The sequence below is a fragment of the Primulina huaijiensis genome, unplaced genomic scaffold (assembly GCF_012295235.1).
Source record: "Primulina huaijiensis isolate GDHJ02 unplaced genomic scaffold, ASM1229523v2 scaffold26229_ERROPOS72855+, whole genome shotgun sequence".
Lineage (NCBI taxonomy): Eukaryota > Viridiplantae > Streptophyta > Magnoliopsida > Lamiales > Gesneriaceae > Primulina > Primulina huaijiensis.
In genome coordinates, this window is record NW_027356350.1 from 242,045 (window position 1) to 263,891 (window position 21,847).

At 33.6% G+C, this 21,847-nt stretch overlaps 4 protein-coding genes across 11 annotated transcripts; 1 reads left to right on the forward strand and 3 right to left on the reverse strand.

Annotated features, from left to right (window-relative positions):
• Positions 1 to 1,663: 1,663 nt before the first annotated feature.
• Positions 1,664 to 3,751, reverse strand: LOC140967664 (uncharacterized). Its single transcript, XM_073428355.1, has 2 exons — positions 3,316 to 3,751; positions 1,664 to 1,998 (listed from the first exon to the last, which is right to left on the reverse strand). The coding sequence occupies exon 1, from the start codon at positions 3,487 to 3,489 to the stop codon at positions 3,337 to 3,339; it is 153 nt and encodes a 50-aa protein (XP_073284456.1). The 5' UTR covers positions 3,490 to 3,751; the 3' UTR covers positions 1,664 to 1,998; positions 3,316 to 3,336.
• Positions 3,752 to 4,311: 560 nt separating this feature from the next.
• On the reverse strand, positions 4,312 to 8,798 carry LOC140967661 (chaperonin 60 subunit beta 4, chloroplastic-like). Of its 4 annotated transcripts, XM_073428351.1 has the most exons (14): positions 8,554 to 8,685; positions 8,273 to 8,440; positions 8,037 to 8,158; positions 7,613 to 7,750; positions 7,425 to 7,520; positions 7,047 to 7,289; positions 6,740 to 6,974; positions 6,033 to 6,202; positions 5,707 to 5,856; positions 5,519 to 5,623; positions 5,214 to 5,306; positions 4,835 to 4,927; positions 4,632 to 4,755; positions 4,312 to 4,532 (listed from the first exon to the last, which is right to left on the reverse strand). In XM_073428351.1, exons 2-14 carry the CDS (start codon positions 8,343 to 8,345, stop codon positions 4,510 to 4,512), a joined length of 1,665 nt encoding a protein of 554 aa, XP_073284452.1. In that variant the 5' UTR covers positions 8,346 to 8,440; positions 8,554 to 8,685; the 3' UTR covers positions 4,312 to 4,509. The 4 variants fall into 4 exon arrangements, with proteins under 4 accessions (XP_073284452.1, XP_073284451.1, XP_073284454.1 ...); XM_073428350.1 differs by lacking the exon at positions 8,273 to 8,440 and having other exon boundaries at positions 8,037 to 8,162; positions 8,554 to 8,798; XM_073428353.1 differs by lacking the exon at positions 8,273 to 8,440 and having other exon boundaries at positions 8,554 to 8,686.
• Positions 8,799 to 14,544: 5,746 nt separating this feature from the next.
• Positions 14,545 to 19,061, forward strand: LOC140967682 (transcription factor bHLH76-like). Of its 5 annotated transcripts, none has more exons than XM_073428381.1 (9): positions 14,547 to 14,897; positions 15,543 to 16,399; positions 16,527 to 16,742; positions 17,123 to 17,188; positions 17,268 to 17,336; positions 17,957 to 18,028; positions 18,117 to 18,320; positions 18,455 to 18,545; positions 18,627 to 19,061. In XM_073428381.1, exons 2-9 carry the CDS (start codon positions 15,623 to 15,625, stop codon positions 18,659 to 18,661), a joined length of 1,530 nt encoding a protein of 509 aa, XP_073284482.1. In that variant the 5' UTR covers positions 14,547 to 14,897; positions 15,543 to 15,622; the 3' UTR covers positions 18,662 to 19,061. The 5 variants fall into 5 exon arrangements, with proteins under 5 accessions (XP_073284479.1, XP_073284482.1, XP_073284481.1 ...); XM_073428382.1 differs by having other exon boundaries at positions 14,549 to 14,897; positions 18,458 to 18,545; XM_073428378.1 differs by having other exon boundaries at positions 14,545 to 14,897; positions 18,455 to 19,061.
• Positions 19,062 to 19,235: 174 nt separating this feature from the next.
• On the reverse strand, positions 19,236 to 21,847 carry LOC140967683 (uncharacterized). The gene is made up of 5 exons (XM_073428383.1): positions 21,445 to 21,847; positions 20,322 to 20,908; positions 20,086 to 20,194; positions 19,680 to 20,000; positions 19,236 to 19,533 (listed from the first exon to the last, which is right to left on the reverse strand). The coding sequence occupies exons 1-5, from the start codon at positions 21,595 to 21,597 to the stop codon at positions 19,477 to 19,479; spliced, it is 1,227 nt and encodes a 408-aa protein (XP_073284484.1). The 5' UTR covers positions 21,598 to 21,847; the 3' UTR covers positions 19,236 to 19,476.

Sequence of the window (21,847 nt, forward strand, 5' to 3'; positions counted from 1 at the left end):
TATATAGGTAATAGAAATAAATAGATTATATATTCTTGAATTAATATTAATAATTAATTAATTCTATAAATTAATAATGAAGGACTTAAAAGTCAATTCAATTATATATTTTTGAATTAATATTAATAATTAATTAAAATCTATTAATTAATGAAATACTTAAAAGACAAATCACAATTCTAAAAAATTGCCTCTTTTATATAGGTAATAAATTTAATAATTAATTAAAATCTATAAATTAATGAAAGACTTAAAAAGTTAAATCACAATTCTAAAAACATTGATTTTTTATATTGGTAATAGATTATATAGGTAATAGATATATATGTATAATAGATAGGTAATAAAAATCAATAGATTATATATTTTTCAAATTAAATTCCATTAATATATAGGTAATAGAAAAAATAAATTATATAGGTAATAGAAATAAATAGATTATATATTCTTGAATTAATATTAATAATTAATTAATTCTATAAATTAATAATGAAGGACTTAAAAGTCAATTCAATTATATATTTTTGAATTAATATTAATAATTAATTAAAATCTATTAATTAATGAAATACTTAAAAGACAAATCACAATTCTAAAAATATTACCTCTTTTATATAGGTAATAAATTTAATAATTAATTAAAATCTATAAATTAATGAAAGACTTAAAAAGTTAAATCACAATTCTAAAAACATTGATTTTTTTATATTGGTAATAGATTATATAGGTAATAGATATATATGTATAATAGATAGGTAATAAAAATCAATAGATTATATATTATTCAAATTAAATTCCATTAATATATAGGTAATAGAAAAAATAAATTATATAGTTAATAGAAATAAATAGATTATATATTCTTGAATTAATATTAATAATTAATTAATTCTATACATTAATAATGAAGGACTTAAAAGTCAATTCACAATTCTAAAAATATTGACTCTTTTATAGAGGTAATAGATATATAAGTAATAGAAATAAATAGATTATATATTCTTGAATTAATATTAATAATTAATTAATTCTATAAATTAATAATGAAGGACTTAAAAGTCAATTCACAATTTTAAAAAGATTGACTCTTTTATATAGGTAATAGATTATTTAATAAATTCCCTTTCTAGTTTGTGACGTTCAAACAGACGCGTGGCATAGATAAATTGAATGTTTCCCATTGATCTTAGTGATAGATAAATTGAATGTTTCGCATTGATCTTAGTGACGTTCAAACAGACGTGTGGCATAGATAGATTGAATGCTTCCCATTGATATTACATCTGTCGGTACACATATCGAATGTTGTATCTCGACTTTCTGTTCATTATAATTCCATAATATGACTGATGTTACTAATGTCCGAAGTTGTAAACTACATCAACGCATACAGCTGGTATCATTCTTTCTTAATTTCTCAAGGAAACACAATGGCCAATGTGTAACTGGACCGTTATGGACAAAAGTCTTAACGATTCCGCATTCAAATTTTTCGAATTAAAAAAAAAATGGAATCGGTCTTCCCGGTGCTAATAGTTGTAGGGTAGATTTTTGTTATTTTCCGGGTGAGAGGTGTAATATACTTTTCCTTGTTTGTTTTGTTCTATAGGGTGGGAGTTCGATAACCAGGCATAAATGGTTTTTGTTGGGGAAAAAAGAAAGAAAAAGAAAAGGATTGTATGCGTAGAATGCAAGACATGTATTCTTACATATTTATTGTATCATAGGTGTTTGAACAAAATTCAAACATGATAATAGAATGCAAGACATGTATTCTTACATATTTATTGTATCATAGGTGTTTGAACCAAACTCAAACATGATAAAATGCAAAATCTCCTAACCAGCACAAATATTATCTCGACAATTTGCATCTTGTGCAGTCTCCAAATAACAAGCCATTTCGACGAGGACAACCATTTTATTCTCAAGAAGTCGATACAGAAGTAGCTAAATCCTAGGGGAACACATATGAAGCAACTCTTACCAATTTCTAACCTGCAATTTCGTTCAGAAATCATTACCATAACAAATAAGAAGAGAGAAAATCTATCAATAGTCGAAGACAAATGGCAATGGCAAAAAGGGTCTATGTGAATGCATTTCTTTTCTTTTTTCCGTGTCTTGCTACTAATGGTATTTTCCCCGGTTTCATGGACAGTACTTCTTGAAAAGAAACACGCGGATCATTTTTACTTAATGTTTTCCTAATGTAAAAGCAAATGATCCCCCTTACTCTAAAAATCATAGAGCAACGCCTAGCATAGGTGTCATGCAAAATGCGATTTCTATGAAATCGCGAGAGTTCATGAATAAATATCTTATGAAATCCAAACATACTTATGTAGATAGTATCTGAAACTAATCACTAACATGAACGATTTTGTTCTTCGGAAAGCATAAACAAAGCAGCAGTTCAAGCATAATTCTGAATTGCACGTTGATGACAATCAAACAGTCGTAGTCAAGCAGAGATCTGTGTCACAGCTATATGTATTTCTTCTGCTCTAACTGATATACACCAATTCTAATTTGTGTGTTTTAATTCGACTGTCTGATTGTTTTAGCAGAAAGTATCACAAGAGAATGTGGTTCTTTTACAAGATACTATGCAAACATATTTAAATGCAAGTCATTTCCCAATGTTAACAAGGAATACCAGAAAGCACAAAGAAAATACATTCACTTATATACTTCAAATGAGAATCGGGAAAAAGTTTCAGGTGGAATAATCGACATGATGTATCAATTGTTATCATAACACCGATTAGGCATACAAAGAAGAAACCAGCTGTAGAAACGTCGAATTAATACAAAAGGTAATTGCATTAACATCCGCGTAGCCCAAATAACATCCTCTCCAAGAGCTCCAAATTACAGCCACTTCAATTGAAATATCCCTCACAGCCAGGAAATATAAAAATTTCAGATTTATGACAATTTTTTCTAAAAATATGTTAGCATCCATGTCAGCTACATTCTTAAGAGCCTATACAAAACTCGTAAATTTTACTTATCTTCCAAAATTTTGCTTCCAAACTCAAAATTATGATAACAAAGACTTCAAAACTGCAGATTTACATATTTAAGCTATTTATATTCTCTTGCAAACTCTGTAAATCAGGTAACATCAGTTTGCACTAACCAAAACTGGTAAATATTGTGGAACGAGGTCAGTAAAAAACAAGATGAAGAAGTGAACACGGTAGAAAACACAGTTAAATTGGGATCAAGACCGACAAATTAGACAATCATAAACGAATAATTAAAATCAAACAGAATGAAAAGAGAGAAACATCCACTGCCAATACTCACTAAAACCCACGATCTTGAACATCAAGAAATCTCTTTGGCGTTTTGAATGAAAGCAGCAGAGCAAAGGATAGAAGCGACGAATGCAAAAAAACCCAACCCAAGCATCAGCGAAACTCCAGCCACCATAAAGTCCAGCACGCATTGCACACTGAATCCCACCATCAAGAAAACCATTTCGCCCCCTGACTTTCTTGAATCAATTCTACGATTCTTTATTCGAGTAAAGGGGCTCTGGGTTTATCTGGTAGCACGATAATGCAAACAGGTAGACATACGTTATATAGATGAGGATGAGGAGGATTTGGGTTTCTGCAAGGGAAAGTTTTCGTCTTGGGAAGGTCGACACATAGCCAGGCAACTGACACAGCCGCAGTTCTTGCGGTCCAACCAAATACCGTGAGCTCCGAAAATAAACGTTCCATGTTTTTTTGCCATTTCTTGTGTAAACGAGGTTACGCCAAGTTTTTATTTTTATATTTTAAGTAAATAATACGTTATTTATGCTGTATCACCACTAATTTATTGGGGAAATTGGTTAAATTTACCAAGAGGTTTAAAAATAATTTTAAATTAGTTTTTTCTTCATTAAGCTCGCTTCCTGAAAAACCATCATCTGGAAAATGGAGCATTTTATATAATCTATTTTATAAAAAAATAATAATTTATCGCTATATCCTTCTCTTGGTCTTGGGGTTCGCATTTCATTACTAAAATAATACTTTCTGAGTAGATTTTGAGATTGTCAGTCAGCAGCTGGATTTAGATTCTTCGTTGTAGATGAAAACACAACATCTGATTATGTGTAATTTTTATACGAGATAATCAGTTAATGATCTTAGATAATGTAACATAAATTTAAAAAATTGTCAGGCGAAACGAGATGATCAGTTGATGATTTCGTGTAAAAAAAAGTTTTCAGCCAGAAGATCGAAATCCGCCAACAGCCACAGGCTAATACAAGTATTTACCGTTGCCAATTCTTACATTAGTTCTCGTGTTTTTGATGATGCTTCTGTTTTTATTTTATCATTGTACTCTATTTTATTTTAATGAAGGCTTTGAGTTGATTGGTTTCAATTACACTAATGCATCTGCTATACAAGATATATCAATAATCCTTTCTTCACAGATCAGCAGCATCATATTGTTAAAGACGGCCAGAAAAATGAAGATCATCCCCTTCCTTCAAACATGCTAAATGCTAACCGGTCCAACGCCTAAATGATCAAGAAAACTCAAACTCATTCGCGACACATGATAATGAAACATCTCTTTAGCTAAACTCAAATGATGCAGAAACGAAACATGTCTGTTACCTGATGTTGGCATTGGATTCCTGATATGTCTGGAAACAGGATCCTTAATTTCAATGACAACTGCACCCGATGTCAAAAACGTCTTAGCCACAGAGGATGCATGCTCCAAGCAACAACGAACAACCTGTTTTGGCATTCAAAAGATCCTCACAGGTCGGCTCTAAGTGAAATTTGAAAAGAAAAACAAAAAACCTCAGTTTCACCTTAGTAGGATCCAAGATTCCAGCAGCCATCAAGTCCTCGTATCTGCCTATTGCAGCATTATATCCATACCTTAAGTCACCTGATGACAGAATCTGCACCCGGAACTTCCAAAATGTTACATAACAAAGTTTGTTTCATCGGTTCAAACTACACAAAATTTTACTTGAATTGCATTTAACGCACCAATTTCGACGATTGTTCCCACTGTACCAAGACGAATCTTTGGAACAATTCTGAGATGGGTGATCCCTATGAAGTTTTCTAGGGTGCGTGCGAATGAGGACATAAGCGCGCTAGAAAGACTCGTCTTGGTACAGTAGAGACAGTCGTCGAATCTGGAACGCTACATTAACTTATAATAAATTAAAGCGGAGAGACCTTTTCAATAACAGTGTTCCCATTTACACCAGCATTTTTTGCAATCTGCCTTGCAGGGTATGTCAAAGCTCTTTTTAATATATCTGCTCCAATCTGAACACACATTATCAGGCCAACGTCACCAGGTCATGAATTAATAAGTACACGCAAAATATTATATACTTTAATGGAAATCCCAACCAACGAAACGAGCAAGTGCACAAAATAGTAATATATTTTGATGGAAAATCCAACCAAGGAATTAGCTATTATGAATATTGCATTTAAAAAAAAATCAAATTCATGAAGAAAAAAACTTAAAGTACTTTTTGCTCTTCATTATCCAACTGTTCTCTAATACTGTCAATCTTCGTGGACAGCCTTAGTAGGCAACAACCACCGCCAACTACTACTCCTTCCTCAATTGCAGCCTAGTGAAAAGAGGAGGCAGGCATTTAGTAATAGAACAGCTACTTGATATCCATGAAGTGATTAAGAATAAGTAGCTAGCTACCTTAGTTGCATTTAGAGCATCTTCAACTCTAAGTTGTTTATCCTTTAACTCGACAACAGTTTGTGCTCCCACCTGAAGAATTGCTATACCACTTGATAACCTCGCTATCCGTTCATTCAATATTTTCTTCTGAAATTTTTCCGCAGTATTCTGTAAAAGGAAGCCTTAGTTATTAACCATTAACTCTGAATTTAAGGTTATCCACCAGTCCAGATTCATGAAATTGGAAAAGGGTTGTAAAGCAGGCACTTTTTGAGGATTTCTTGAAAGAATGTGTTGCTTGTTTGATTGATGAATTTAAGAAAGTAAATATATTGTTATCACACCTCGACAAGCCTTTGAATCTGAGAAACTCTCTCTTTCACAGCATCTTGAGTGCTTCCATCTGTCACTATTAACGTCGAGTCTTTTGTTATTGCGACTTTAGATGCAGACCCCAACATATCTCTATGTGCATTTTCAAGGGTCAATCCCATATCATCCCTGATTACCGTTCCTGTCGGCAAAATAAATAAACCACAGCAGGAAGCATTAATGAAGTACAAACTGATGGCACGCAATTAATGTGCATGTTGAATTTTCGGAGGAAAGATAAGAAGAAATGTTCAGACGGAAGATACATTTTTTATACGTGTTTTTACCAGTACGAGGTATAAAGCTCCCTTCCCTTGTTCCAGATCATCTAATCATCGAGTTCTTTATCTCATTTTATATCATTTTTTTATTTAATTCTATAATATTTGTGAGATATTATGTTTTCTTTGAAAATACAATGTTGTACACCATAAAATATTACAGTAAAATTCTTTTCATCTTGCCTCTAGTTTTTACCTTAATAATTTTAGGGATATTTCAAGTAAATCTCAGTGTATGATTTTATACTTTATTTTCATATTATTAATCTCAAGTTTCCGCATGTGAGACCAACCGTTCCTGTACCGGCCCGATAAAGATGCACATGAAAGTTAAATGTGCACCACTTTGATCTTAAGGATTCATTCTTTGTTGAATCAAAATATACTTGTCTCAATACCTCCTGTCAAGATAGCAATATCATCCAGATAATGGCTCTTCCGCACGCCAAAGGCCGGAGCTTTAATGGCAGCTACCTTCAAAACTCCCCTCAGTTTGTTCCGAATTACAGGTGCCAGAGCTTCTTGCTCGATTCCCTCTGCTACTAAGACAATTGGGTATTTTTCTTTGACGGCATCATCCAATATCTTGAACAACTCTCTTGGATTTACAATCTTTCTGTCAACCAAAAGCAACTGCATCCACATATATTAGATCCCACACTAATTACTTTGAACGAATAAGAGGGAAACAAAAAAGATTTGTACTTTGCAATCGTGAAACTCCACAGCCATCTTCTGGCGGTCAGTGACAAAATAAGGAGATAAGTATCCTCGGTCAAACTGCATTCCTTCAACAATTTCTAGATTATTTTCAGCATAATTCCCTTTCTCAATTGTTATAACACCGCTTCTTCCTACTCGTCGAAGAGCATTAGAAATCATATTCCCCACTGTATAATCGTTTCCTGCACTAACGGCAGCAACATCAGCAAGTTCATGGTCCTCAACCTGAAAATATTAGAGAAACGTGGATTTAATTCGTTATGTTTGAAAATCCCTTCGTTAAATGATTAATACAGAGAGGGGTTTCTCGTTATTACAAATAATCTGGAAAAATGAACAGTGATCCTCAAAACTCCATACCTCTTTGGACATCAATTTGAGTTCAGGTATGAGGGCTCTAGCCGTTTTCTCAATTCCTCGTGAGATTTGAACTGGGTTCATACCCGCTGCAATAACCTACAGATTGTCATATTTTAGTTCTACAAGGCTTTAATTACACGAATGGAAGGATTATTAGTCATGACATGGTCGAACTCTCAATGCTGTACCTTCACACCCTCGGCGATAAGACCACGAGCAAGCACTATAGATGTAGTGCAGCCGTCACCAGCAAGATCATTTGTCCTAGCTCCAGCTTGTCTCACCAGTTTTACACCAACATTTTCTAGAGGATCTTCCAGCTCAATCTTTACTAGTAACCATAATATATTTAAGAGATAAAAAGAAAACCATCAATCTAAATGCAACAATGAAAATGGAGAATGGTCATTAAATGGTAGTTGAGCATGTATACTAACTATTACAACACCTGAATCAATGTGCGAGTTTATTCCAACAAAAGAAATAAACAAGATTCTTAAAAGGCGTCCAACCAATTTATTACATCATGCTCTCCAAAAGTTTATCTCATTGGTCCATAAAACCAATTAAAACACGGTAAAGATAGAATACATCAATGTAGTACGGTAGTACCTCTTTAAGAACAGTTTCCCCATCATTTACTATCTTTGGAGGTCCATACTTGTTCTGCAGCACCACATTCCTTCCCTTTGGACCCATCGTTACCCCAATCAGCTCTGCCACTTTATCCACCCCTGCCTACACGACAAACTATTGTTAACCAAACTGGAGCTGAGAAAATAAAATGCTAAAAGTTCAATGACTTTTATACAATGTTAATGTTTACAAAAATCAAGAGAGTCGCCGACCTCCTTTTACTTGCTCTCTCTCGGCCACTGCACAGAGCAGGGAATTGTAGAGCGGTAACACGGACGAACCCATATTTTTATTTCACATTTCCCCAAAGATTACATGCAAAGTTGATTTTTTTTTTTTTTGGGTTCGCCGCTAGTATGCGGCAACCTTCGACTAAAAATCTGTCAACCGCAGCGATTTTCACCTCTATTTTTTCTAAAAGTTATCTTACGAGCCACCCAGTGAAAATCTTGATACCGTATTCAAAATTAAGCAACAACAATGCAGTAATTACCAGGAGTTTTCTTGTGGCTGAACCGTCATGATTAAAGTAGACATGTTTAGCCGAAGCAGTTGCATTCAACATGGAAATATGAGGTTTCCTTATAACTGTATTGGGTATCCGCGACTGACATGCGAAGCCAACTGCTGGCAATGGCCTGAGAAAACTTCCCATTCTTGAAATCTGACCGTTCAAAGAATTGGATAGTTTTTGCGGTGACGAGGATAAGAAGTGACGAGATATCAGATTTTAGTGCATGGAGACGCCGTTAAATAGGGGTTTCTAATTAAATCATACAAAAATAAATAAATTTATCAAACACCGGCCCTTGGATTTATTACAATTTTAATATTTTTATTTTTTTTATAAATATAATTTTTTTTATATATTTAAATAAAAATCAAATAATATAATATTGATAAAAAGAATGACAATAAATCATATGAAATAAATTATTAATAATGATATTAAAACTAACAAAATAAAAAATAACAATAATAAATAATAATATCATCAAATTTTTGATTAAACTGAAATGTTGACATTATCAATTTAATTCAAATTTAAGTTTTATTAATTCAGAATTCTGATTTTTCCTCTTTAAAAATTCATATAAATCAATTTATTTGGTCTGATTTCGATTACTTTATAAAATATATGTTAAATAATAAATTGAGTTTCTAGATTAAAAAAAATTGATATTGAAAGTTTATTATAATTGAAATGGTTTACCTGGTTTAGCTAATTTGTTATTTTAAAAAAAACAATCAAAACCAAGCCAAATATACGTACTTGATTGTTTAATAATGATGATGTTATATAAATTTAAATATGAAAAATAAAATCAATTAATTAATTAATTAATAATAATAATAATGGCTAATTTGGGGTTGAGTGAAACTTTTAGATTAAACCTAAATAATTTACCGAATCTCTTAAATTAAAAAATTTTACGAAACACCCTAAAAAACCGTTTTAACGGTCAATCCAATAAAAAAAACCGATCAAATAAGTTATTAACTGGAAAATCAGTTCAACCGGTTGCCGTTTTTCNTTTTTGTTTTTGTTTTTGTTTTCAACCGGTTGATATTCACGCCGTCACACTTTACGTTTTTGGATTGGTTGAACCGTTTTTCAAAATAAATGGATTCGATTCTTGATCCGATTATGAAAACATCATTTGAAACTTGATATTCACGTCGTCACATTTTACTTATTTAAAAACCTTGGAAAAATACAGCATTGAAAAGGAAAAGATATAGCATAATTCAACGGCCAGCCATAAAAAGCGTTTTGCGCTTGCTCGAGACAAACACGTTTCTTGTAAACAACACGACTCTTCGTTTATTTGTGATGAACCTTCCGAATGAATGTAACTGAAAGCACTTTAGCCCAAAAATACTACTCTAATTAAGCGTTACGTGCAAAGGCCTCTTCTATAATTTTTATCTTTTACAAATTAAATTTTGATAAACATAAATGATAATGACATCCTTGTCCATCAACATAATTTATCAAAAAAATAGTGGGTTTTTAATATTTTTTAAAATCATTTTTTTTAATTGAATATTGACGAGTTATAGCTCAATGTCATTATTTAACCCAATAAAATAAGTTTAATTATTAATTGATATCCATTAAGGCCTATCAAATTTCAAGATTAAAGCCCAACTAAATTTCTTAAGACCACACAAGGGTCTAAGTCCGCAGAGCCTTTCAATTCTCAGTTGCAAGTAAGTTTTCATTTTGCCTATTCAGTATTCAAGCTCTCAGACCTTTTCCGGTATTGTTGACTCGAGCATTTGAGGTTTCTAATATCACCATCTTTTTTTCAGGCTTCGTTGGAGTGACGTCTACGCACACAAGTCCAACGTTTCAATGTCTCCTTTAAATCTAATTTAGACGACGATTTTATTTGGATATATCAAATTTAGATTAGTTCTCTTGTGAGACGGTTTCACGAATACGACTCGTGAGACCGTCTCACACAAGTTTTTGCCTCAAATTTAATAATATTCTTACCAATCAAGCTTTACTTTTGTTCAATACATAGCAGAAGTTTATTTTTTTGAAAGAAAAAAAAAAACAAAAACAAATACACACATTGTGACCTTTAAAAAATTGTCCAGTTAAACATACTACATAAACTAAAAAATATACAAGGAAAGAAATAATGCACCTTTTTTTCACTCTACATGAACGGTTAGTCTTATCAAATTCAAATACTTAATTCGCAATATACTCAAAAAAAAGTAGAAGAAAATGTGTGATTCCACTATGTTTAATCATCAATTGGTCATATGATGAAAAACAATGGATAATCAATCATACATTAGGTAGCCAAATTAAAAGAGTGATTAACCATTTAACTAATATGTGTCTCCTATTATATTCATTTCGGGATAATTTGGCAGATCCTTCTTGAAGGATTGGGATATTGTGACAAACATGGAAATATGGATAAGTTGTTTATAATTTAAAGGTTAGAACTCATGATATTTATAATTTAATTTGTTTGAAATACGAATTTTTTGTATTCGAAAAAACTCATGTAAGACGGTCACACATGTCAATTTTGTGAAACGTATATTATATTCGAATCACTCACGAAAAAATAATATTTTTTATGCAAAAACTATTACTTTTTACTGTAAATACGAGAAGAGTTGACACGTCATAGAATAAAGATCTGTGAGACCATATCATAAGATATACACTCTGGTCACATTTAAATTTAAATTTTTACGATAATGGTTGTTGTTGTTATTATTGTTATTATTATCATTTATCTTTATTCCAAATTATGGTCAATTATTTGGTTCACCTTGATGTTTGACCACCAAACTTTTATTCGCATGCTATAAAAAAAAGTTATCTATAAATCTCCATGTGACCTTCAAATTAATACTGATTGATTTCATTTCGTACGCAATATATTTCTAAACCTTCGTGCAAATACAATAATGGGTTTGACATAATTATTCAAACCTGAAAACGTGCTTTCTCTCTTATTGATTAAGGCTCGATCGAGACCAATTCCACTTTTCTTTTTATTAACATAACCCATTTTTTAGTTCCATGCATCCACCCACCCATTGTTATATAAATTGTTAGTGAGAAACAAAGCTGTTTTCATCTTTTAAAAAAATGTTAATTAATTACCAAAAATTTGGGTTACATGATTACTTACCTTCCTAAAAAGGGCGATCCTCTTGAGTATAATTTGGACATTGTAATTATGATCGTACTATGTCGTGAAAATTCATGGCCTTCGTAATCATCACAATTTGCATGAAAAACATTTATTATATTTTTTTTAGGAGATATTTTAGTTTTATCGTCTTTCGATTTGTACTCTTTTCTTGAAGATTTTTGTTGGTGTTTTCTNATAATTTCATTTCTCGAATTTGTTGTATGAATTTAATTTATAAAGCAAATTAGGGAAGATTCCTTGATTCTATATATGACTTAATTAATTAGTATTTCAAGTTCCGAGGTTAATTTAAAAAAGGGACAGTCCATTAACAGCTTGACAAGCTTTAATTTAATTCAATAATTTAGATAATTAATACGTAAAAATAAACTTTGAGAAATAAATAAATAATCTACTCTGAATGTTCCAATTAAAAATATAGTACTATGTCCAGCGTAAAAGCTTGGAAGTTGGAACCAATCAGAAAGCTTCGAATAAAGCAGCTGTCCTCTTGTATGATCATTAAATAGCATATTTTGTTTATAATTTTATTTTTTAAAAATAATTTTATTCTTTTCGAATTGTCAATATCAATGAAATTTTAAATGCTAGTAATATCGCTGAGTAGGTCATTCGTCACAATCAATTTTCTTTCTCCTAATTTATTTTAAGGAAAAGTGAATTTATTACGTTATAACCGTAAAAAAAAATCTCACACTATTTTATGTTTATTACTACTTATTTGTGCCATTGTTATTGTAAATAAGAATATTGCTACATCATTGTTATCTGGAAGAATAAAAACCTTAACGATATTTGATATGCTGCACACCTACCGTGCACACTTATGTGAGCACCGATGAGGTGTCGCTCACCCATTGGATACACAATTTTTCTATATTTCATCACATCCAATGGGTGAATGACACCTCATCGTGGCTCGCATAGTTGTGCACGATAAGTGTGCAGCATATCAAATCTAAAACCTTAACTCCAGCTTATATATTGGAAAGCCACAAATGTGACAAAGGAATATGTAAAACTTTAAAAGTTGTGCATATAATAATATAATTTAATATAAAAACCACACACACACAACTCAACCTAAGTAACCTTCGATAAGTCCACATCCGATGAAGCAAAATCACCTCTCGAAATCGGCCTATAAATTGGGAGGTTTCATTTAGTTTGTCATAAAAATTCATACGAAACAGTTTCACATATCAATTTTGTGATATATACTTTCTATTTAAATCATTTCAAAAATACTTTTTTTTTATTATAAATATGAACATAATTGATTCGTCTCACAAACAAAGATATACTTCTATTATTTGTTTGGAATAAGGTAAATACAGTACCAATAGGGTAATTTAGTTGATGCAACTATAGTACAAAGGGGCATTGCACAGTCCAACTCACTCTCCTATTCTTTTTCTTTATTTCTTTTCCCACCATTTAATTAATCAATTTATTTATTTATAAGTGGTTAATATTGTCTTGAAAAAATGGTTAATAATTGGAAGTGAATCAATCATCTGAAAGCAACAAGCTACAAGAGGTTGGACTTGACCAAACAAACCCTTGAAAAATTGAAAGCTAGCTCTATTTCCAATGGCAAAGGGAAAGAGAATAACATTGTTAAATATGAAAAAGAGAGGGGGTGTCAGTCACAGGTAATATATTATATTATTATCTCTAAAATTTAAGTTCATACACAAAGCAAAAGTTAATCACAATAAAGCTGTTAACTTCATTTACATGCATGCCTTCAAGGAGGTACGAATCATGAATCTTACAAGTAAAGTTTGGATAACATATCAAGGTTAAAAATTGCTATTATAATATAATTAACCACATTGTTTTTACAACATGTACCGCAGTAATACCTTCTACGTGCTGGGCGATATAATAATATTAAGGGTATTAAAAATATGGTCAGTTTATTTTATTATTAATTATAATTTTCAAATATGGGAAGACGAAATTGCGTTTGGATTTCTATTTATATATATAAAAAAGATTTAAATCTTAAGAGGACCGACATCCGCCAAGCTAAATCCAACTCGAGACTTTTGGGCAAAAAGTTATGTTATTGTATTTTGAGAATCAAATTTGAACATTTTAAAAAGTCACAAACAAAACTGCGTTGTCCTTGATTTATTGTTATGGAAAATTGAATTTTCTACAAAATGTTATTTGATTATCTACTTGTGACTTATGATAATAGACGATCAGATCAAATGTTTATCGTTTTATAAAAATTTTTAACAAAATCAAAATTTTTTAAATCTTACTATATTTCAGACATCACATTTTACTCATTATTGTATTGTCACAAACACGATTTCATTTAGAAATAATTTACAATCTTTTGACATTGTTTGAGAAACTTTTCAAATTAGTCTATTTTCTGACGTTCATGGTATCAACATAGTTGTTAAAGTAGGTATACGGTCTCACGAATCTTTATCTGTGAGACGAATCAATCCTACCGATATTCACAATAAACAGTAATGATCTTAGCATAAAAAGTAATACTTTTTCATTGATGATCTAAATAAGAGATCCGTCTCACATAAATTTTTACCTAGTTGTTAATACTCGCACAACCGAAGGAGGTCAACTTAGACATTCATTCAAAATTTAAATCAGTCAAATCTTAGTACTCACTCTCAGTACAAAATTTTGATCTTCCTTAAAGACAAAAACAATACCCATTTTTTTTTTATATAAAAAATGCATAAATTTAAACACATTTTCACCCCAGAGATATTTCAATTTTTAACGCAAGAGAGATGGGGGTAGTTACTGGTTAAATCATCAAGAACTCTCTTTTGAGTAATGGGTATAAATGCAGCATCTTTCTTATTAAGCTTTCCTTTTCACATTCTTTAAATGCCCATTTTTCTCTTTCATCTTCATTTACTCGCTACGATTCTTGATCTTGTTCCCCCGCCCCCTCCTCTCTCTCTTTATTTATTGTTTCGTTGAATGAATGCTCGCTGTCACTGTGTATTATTACATAACAGCCTGAGCTTTAAACAGTGGTACGGTCAAGAATTCAACAAAAAGAAAAAAGGTCTTTCTTTCTTGGTGGAAAGAAGGGCTCTTCAAATAATTACAGAAGTGTTCAAATGGACGGAATGCAATCCTAAAAATGGTATCTTGCATCTTTATTTTTATTTTTTATTTTTACCTTTTCCCACTTTTAGTTCTGTGCTTCATGGTACTTGCTTACTGGGTTGCCTTTTTCTGAATGAATGAATGAGTGTGGTGCTTGTATTTATGATGCTGAAACCAATGCGTCCACTGCTTCGATTGACTGGTTTCTGAACGCTTTCTTGATCTCTTTATTGAACTGCGCTGTTTTTTCCGGCATCAATGGTATTAAATTGCTTAAATTTTTTTGAAAGGTTGCTTTAATTTCTGTGAAAAGCTCTGGAAATAGTTGAAGCAGTTGTTTTATTATGGTGGCGTCGTGATAAAATCGTTTCTCTTTATGGTGTTTTTCAGCTATTCATGAGTTATAAAATTGTGGAGGCGGCATTATTTTTTACCTCTTTTTAGATGTTTTCGAAACACTAGTTTGATGTTGAATTCTACTCTTGAAACATGTCTAGGAAAATAATCAAGCAATGCTTTCTAAATCTTTTACTTTCTGTCTATCTTTATACCCCTTATATCTTCTTTAACCATTTCAATTCAAATTAAAGCTGTTCATTCTAATACAGGGAGCTGATTATTATTCTTGTTTTTCCGGGGACTCTTTTCTTAGTGTGTTTGCCTATTTTTACCTTTTTTCCAGGTCATATTTTGAGTCAGTAGGCCTAAGAAGAGGTGTAATTGGTACTATCTCGGAGTATCTTAAAGTTTTGTGCGGAAGAAATGGATATGGTTGCCGCCATTGAGTCGGAGAAGGAGACTGAAAATCCTGGAAACTATCTCGCATGTAATTTATCCTCGAACTGGCAAGTGAATGGAAACAATCTGACAAATACATCTGTTGAAATGATTTCAATGAACAATTCAACGGTAGAGCCTTCTGCTTGCTCCGCTGCCTCAATGGTTGATTCTTTTTGTCCTCAGAATTGGGACCAGCAAGCAAATAGTGAAACTTTGAGTAATCTTGATTCGGTAAGAGCTAATCTTGGTTGGAACCCAAATCAAATCCTTAGAAGCGGTGTCTTTCTACCTGCTGTTCCGGGGATGATTCATCAGAGCTTGCCTCACTTTCCAGCGGATTCAGCTTTTATCCAACGAGCAGCGAGGTTTTCGAGCTTCAGTGGTGGGAATTTTGGGGAAATGATGAATTCCTTCACCGTGCCAGATCCTCTGAATCCATATTCTCACACTTTTGCTTTAATGCAAGGGCCACATGAGATTTTTCGAGGTAATGGATATGAAATGAACTTGGCTGAAGCTTCTAAAGAGGCTTCATTTCCTGTCGAGTATGGCACGGAAATGAGCCCACTCCAGAATGAGAAAAGGTGTGGAAATTTTCTTCGGTCTCAAGACGAAGTGAAAAATGCAGTTGATATATTGCGTAATGAGTCTGGTATGGATGAATTTAATAATCGTGATCCAATAGAGAAGTTTGAAGATGCAGCCGTGGAGTCTTCTGGTCAAGGGCTTGGCTCCAAGAAAAGGAAGAGAATTGCTCAGGTAGAATGAACATGTTTAGCGTCATTCATTGGATAGACATCAATAGCTTCATTATTTTAATACTCCCACACAGCTTAACTTCATCAGCATCCTTAATTTGTTGATTTAATTTGTATTTGTGTTCCAGAATGAAAAAAAGGAAGCCCCACAGCCATTTGTTGAAACAGAAAAGGACCATGTTGAAAGTAAACCAAAGGGCGATCAAGACCCAGCTTCGAGCAGTAAACCTGTTGGCAAACAAGGTAAGCAGGGATCCCAAGGATCAGACATACCCAAGGAAGAATATATACATGTTAGAGCACGAAGAGGTCAGGCCACAAACAGCCACAGTCTTGCTGAAAGGGTAATGGCTTTACAAAGTTCATCTGTTGTACTATGGTAAAATGAACTGAATTGAGGGGAATGTTACTCATAGTTTCGTATCAAGATACATATCAAAGTTTTTTAGCCACCTTAAATCTTGGTTAGAAGTTTGAACTGAACTTTTATGGGATTGAATTTGAGTCTGAATTTGAGCTTGATTCATTTGGTTCAAATTTAATTACAAATCTTGTTCAAATTATGGCTCGAGTTCCACTTGTTCGAGTTTGACCCAATAACTTCAAATTCAAATCAAATACTCCTAGTTGTAATGAATGTCGTTTATTGGAAGTCTGTGGACTATGCTGATTTAGTGAGAATGTCATTTGGTTTTGACATTAGATTTACTGTTTTCCGATGTAGGTGAGGAGGGAAAAGATCAGTGAAAGGATGAAGTACCTTCAGGATCTCGTTCCTGGTTGCAGCAAGGTTAGTACTTAGTAGTGTTGATTAAGTCTTATTGCCATTTGGACGTTATGTGTACAATACCTACACGTCTTCCTGGCAGGTTACAGGAAAAGCAGTTATGCTGGATGAGATCATCAATTATGTGCAATCACTGCAGCGACAGGTGGAGGTATGTGATGGTTACTCTGAAATTCTTCTTGTTATGCAATTATTGTACAATATCATTCACGAGTTTCTAAAAGTGCAATAGCATTTTTATCGTGGAGAGTTTCAATGATAGAGCTTTGGCAAAGAGACTCTCTCAACGCAGTATTTTAACTATCAAGAAAATATTAACAAACTTTTCCCACAAAAAACGACTTGGTTCTCACTGGGAATGCTAAGATTAATGATTGTAGTTACAGCTTTAACCCAAAAACTCGAGCTCATGGAGGTGGCCTGACAATAATTTTAAAATTGAATGCACATCCCTACACTTGTAAGCCACAGATCATGAAATATACGTCCAGAACTAATGAAAAAGATGTATATACATGCATCAAGACCAGTTTGTCAACAATGGCCTGGAAATAAGCATTCAATACCAATTCAGTGGAAAGTAACAGGGATTACATTATAAACTTGTCATCTCCTGGCATCAATACCATTTCAGTTACACCTTATCCCAAAAAAGCAAGTTCACAGGAGGTGGTTCACCAACAGTTCTATACTTTTAACAGTAAATTCTTGTTGTGTATGAATTGAAAGTTGAAAGATCGTTCATGGTAGTGCGTTCATGTTTCTTTTCAGTTCCTGTCCATGAAGCTTGCGACAGTTAATCCACGGCTCGAATTCAACATTGAAGCATTCCTAGCTAAAGATGTAAGCATATGACTGTCGTATCCCACCCCACTTTGCAATTGACTACCTAATTTCCTGTGTATCTAATACAAGGAATAATCAATAACAGGTCCATCAACCTAGAACTGGTCTGCCGTCTTCATTAACTATTCCTCCTGATATGAATCTGCTTTATCCTCCTCTACATCCATCACAACCCACAATAATTCAATCAGGCATTCCTGCTTTAGGAAACTCTTCAGACGCTCTTCGAAGAGCAATTAATCTTCGATCAACTGCTGTTGGTGAAGAATTCAAAGAACCTTCATCACAAGTAAAGCTCTAATTGATTATTCCCTCAAGTAGTGTAATACCGGCGGAAGAAATAGCATATTGCCTTCCAAATTAAGCTTATTTTGAGGGCATATAGAAGGGATTTATTTTATGATATTCTGGTGTCATCGTCAGCAGGTTCCCAATGCCTGGGAAGATGAGCTTCACAACGTTGTTCAAAAGGGCTTCAACTCAAGTCCAACTATTGATGAACAAGATTTAAGTGGTATTTTGCATATCCTCAAATCTAGCTTCATTTATAGATTAAGATGTTAATCTGACTTCAGTTTCTTTGTTCCACCGTCAGATTCTCCACCACTCCACATGAAAGCTGAAACCTGATTCATATTTCAGTATTTCAGTTGTGGCCCTCCATTACTCCTTGTCGAATGTGAATAGCTGAGCAAATTCTTGTATTCCTTCTGTTAGATCTGGGATCAGCTACTCCTTATCCCTGACCTTATACCCCGGCACTAAATGAATCAAAGTATTCTTTTATGAATTCAAACGTTGTACTCCATCTAGAAAGAAGTGGAAGGCTAAGAGTTCTTCTCCAGGTCCCCTGTGATCCTTCTGTGCCTGATGCTGCTTACTGGAGTTAGCTTTTCTCTGTTAACTGTAGTTATTTTGGCTATTGATTGTAGTAATGATGTTTCTATTTGATATTCTGTGGGGTCCTGACTCCTGAGGAATTCAAATTCTTGTAATTTCCTAACAGGGAAAAGGACGATTTACCTGTACTTTTGAATTTATTTCGCATTTGTCATGTTTTGCGAAAATGATCACTTAGATGTTTTAGAAACCCACTGTATTTGTTTTCAGAACATCTTCAAAATTTTCTATGAATCAAAGTGAAATTCTACCATCAACATGTGCATTTAATCGGTAATTGGCTTTTTATGGGATAAACAACAGCAGCACAATGTGATTACATATCCATTTTCTGTGATTTAAGTTCTTGAACAATCTGAATTGAGAGCAAGCACGAAAAAAAATCTTAAACGACACAACAACTAAACTTTCGTCCATCACAAGAATACATGGAAACGAGTTTCACAAACTGGTAATTACCTATAAAATTCATCGAGGGGAAATTGAAACCATGGATTGAAATTGAAGCTCTAGCCAAACTTTCTCTTCTTCTGACAATCGAGGATTCATTTTTCTACACCTTTTATCGATTTTGTTGCCTCGGACCGGCTATCGGGTGGGTTCTGCATAGAAATGAAGCCGCAGCTTTCAGGTCAAAGACTAGTGCTTAAAACATAAAACATCAGAAGCACAGAAATCCTTTTAGAAGCTTGTTTGATTTAATGGTCATCTCATGTTATTTGTTATACCTCTTAACCATAACACCTACCTGAATACGAGTGCAGATCTCTATAACTTCAGCCAGTGGTGCCCAGTCGCCGAAGTTTCTCTCAATGAACTGAAAAGCGATGCCATTCTTTCCTCTCCCAACTATGAAGAGTCCACCCTTGATCTCCCCTTCACCTTTAAAGTTTTGATCCACTCCAATAGCTTTTGCTCGCTTGTAATTTGCAATGGCTCTCGGATTGAGCAAGAAACCAGAGATGAACTTGTCCTTGAGTAGCTTCCCTCCACCCAAAGCCTTGAAAAACTCTTGTCCCCTGTCAAAGAGCACAACTCCGCCCCAGTATCTAGGCCAGAAATCCTTTACCTGAACCATTTATCTCAATAATTTAGAGCATACATAAATAATCTGCGAAAGGTGGTTAATTATGTCACGTGATCAAAAAGTGTACCTCAGTTTCTATGTGCTCATGAAGAACAGCATATAGTTGAACCCCAAGAGCATCAAATATTGGTTTCTTGGAATACAGCTGATGGGCTTCAGCTCTACACATAATGCACCTGGTTTCAAAGCATGTGTCAAGACCATGCTCAAGAAAATGTGTGTTCTAGTGATCTTCGACCACCCTGTGAGTGCTGTTAATAGGTAGAATGGAGCTGTCAATGCAGTACATTTATTAAAACATACCCAGGCCGGCGGATACAGAGAAGAATAGCTGGTTTCTCACGCCATATTTCAGAAGCCTTCATTGGAGGTGTCTTCGTTTTGATCAAACGATCAAATCCAATCTTATACTCGGGAGCAAGCCTCTGAACTGAGACATTCTCAATACTCGAATAGGGAGCCACATTTTCAACGATTGGGGGAGGCGACACACAACCGCAAGCTCTAGGTTCTTCAGGCACTGCTGCTACAATTCCCTTAAACATATATCCATCAACATTCTTGAAACTCGCCATAGATTGTTTTGATGCAGAATCATTGACTCCATCGCTATTTTTTCTCATACTGGACAGTTTTCCAGAGCCGACTGTAGAAATCGTGTTTCTTCTTCTTGGTGGAAGGTTATATGATGGTGGCAAAGGATCTGCAGCACAAGCACTGGTGCGGTCTGTGAAACGAGCAGTATGGCCTCGTTTCATACCAAATTGTGCAGAAAGGTCCGCACTACTCAAGCTAAGAATCTCAGGTAGGCATTTTTGTGTGGCCTCTAATTTGTCTCCATATTGCATTAGTGCACGATCATGTAAGTATGACCTAATTTCTAGTGCATTCTTGAGTAGCAGAGACAAAAGTATTCAGAAATCTTGAGTAACTAAAGGGTGAATTTAGTTAGAGGCATACATATCGAAAGCTGTGAAATTTGAATTGTTACATCATTATCCTTTATAGCATAAAAGTGAACATACAGAAATATATCGATTTATTCATCAGCATAAATGTAGATGTAAAAATAGGGTTCTCCTCAAATGAAAAGAGTTCAAAATTTATGACCAATTTTTTTTTTTTAATATAAATTTCACCTCTCGTCCAAGTTCTTGATCCGTCCTTGCTTTATTTGTATTTTATAAATTTTCTGATGCAGAAAGAACCAACAATCAATGTGTTAAAATAATATTTCCTTGGAACATCTTGATCACGATACGCAGGTTTATGTTACATTATTTGTAGTTGAACTTTTCTTGAAGATCTTTGTCATACAAAAAACTTGAGATAATCACCAAAATTTAACTCTGAAAACCTTGATGAAACAGTAGCAATTTTTCTGTAAACAAGGAATCTTGACAAGATTCTGATTAAAAAATTAAACCTTGTGCTGTTGAGTCATGCCAATGTCTTCCATGTCTTCAGAGTTCATCACCTTCAAAGTGGGCACATCATCCCACCCTTCTTCCAACAACCTTGGCAGTAGTTCTTTAAGGCATCCATTCCCAACGAAATCCTCTACTGCAAAAGAAGCCATACTAGACTCCTTCAATACTACAGAGTTCTATCGGTTTCTTTCGAGTTTTCTGGAGTATAGTGAATTTAAAAGAACATATGATTGTATGAGAAAAACTTGACCAAGTTGACTAAGCCGCGTTGAATGGGAGTAGTTGTTCTTTTTGGCTTGTTTCCGTGTCGTTTGCTATGAACGATTATTCCAATCATTATGTCAGATTGAGAACGGCCGGCAAAACACATCTGGAAGATAACTTGTCCATGTTGATATA

Coding starts and splice junctions, on each gene's coding strand:
- LOC140967664 (XM_073428355.1), bottom strand. CDS start 3,489: ATGGTTTTCTTGATGGTGGGATTCAGTGTGCAATGCGTGCTGGACTTT.
- LOC140967661 (XM_073428350.1), bottom strand. CDS start 8,715: ATGGGAAGTTTTCTCAGGCCATTGCCAGCAGTTGGCTTCGCATGTCAG. Junction 7,290..7,424: donor TCAAATTGATGTCCAAAGAG/GTATGGAGTTTT, acceptor TAATATTTTCAG/GTTGAGGACCATGAACTTGC. Junction 5,307..5,518: donor TGGATAATGAAGAGCAAAAA/GTACTTTAAGTT, acceptor ATGTGTGTTCAG/ATTGGAGCAGATATATTAAA.
- LOC140967682 (XM_073428378.1), top strand. CDS start 15,623: ATGGATATGGTTGCCGCCATTGAGTCGGAGAAGGAGACTGAAAATCCT. Junction 16,743..17,122: donor GCCACAGTCTTGCTGAAAGG/GTAATGGCTTTA, acceptor TTTCCGATGTAG/GTGAGGAGGGAAAAGATCAG. Junction 18,321..18,454: donor TCAAAGAACCTTCATCACAA/GTAAAGCTCTAA, acceptor TGTCATCGTCAG/CAGGTTCCCAATGCCTGGGA.
- LOC140967683 (XM_073428383.1), bottom strand. CDS start 21,597: ATGGCTTCTTTTGCAGTAGAGGATTTCGTTGGGAATGGATGCCTTAAA. Junction 20,195..20,321: donor CTCTGTATCCGCCGGCCTGG/GTATGTTTTAAT, acceptor CTTTGAAACCAG/GTGCATTATGTGTAGAGCTG. Junction 19,534..19,679: donor AGATCTGCACTCGTATTCAG/GTAGGTGTTATG, acceptor ATTTCTATGCAG/AACCCACCCGATAGCCGGTC.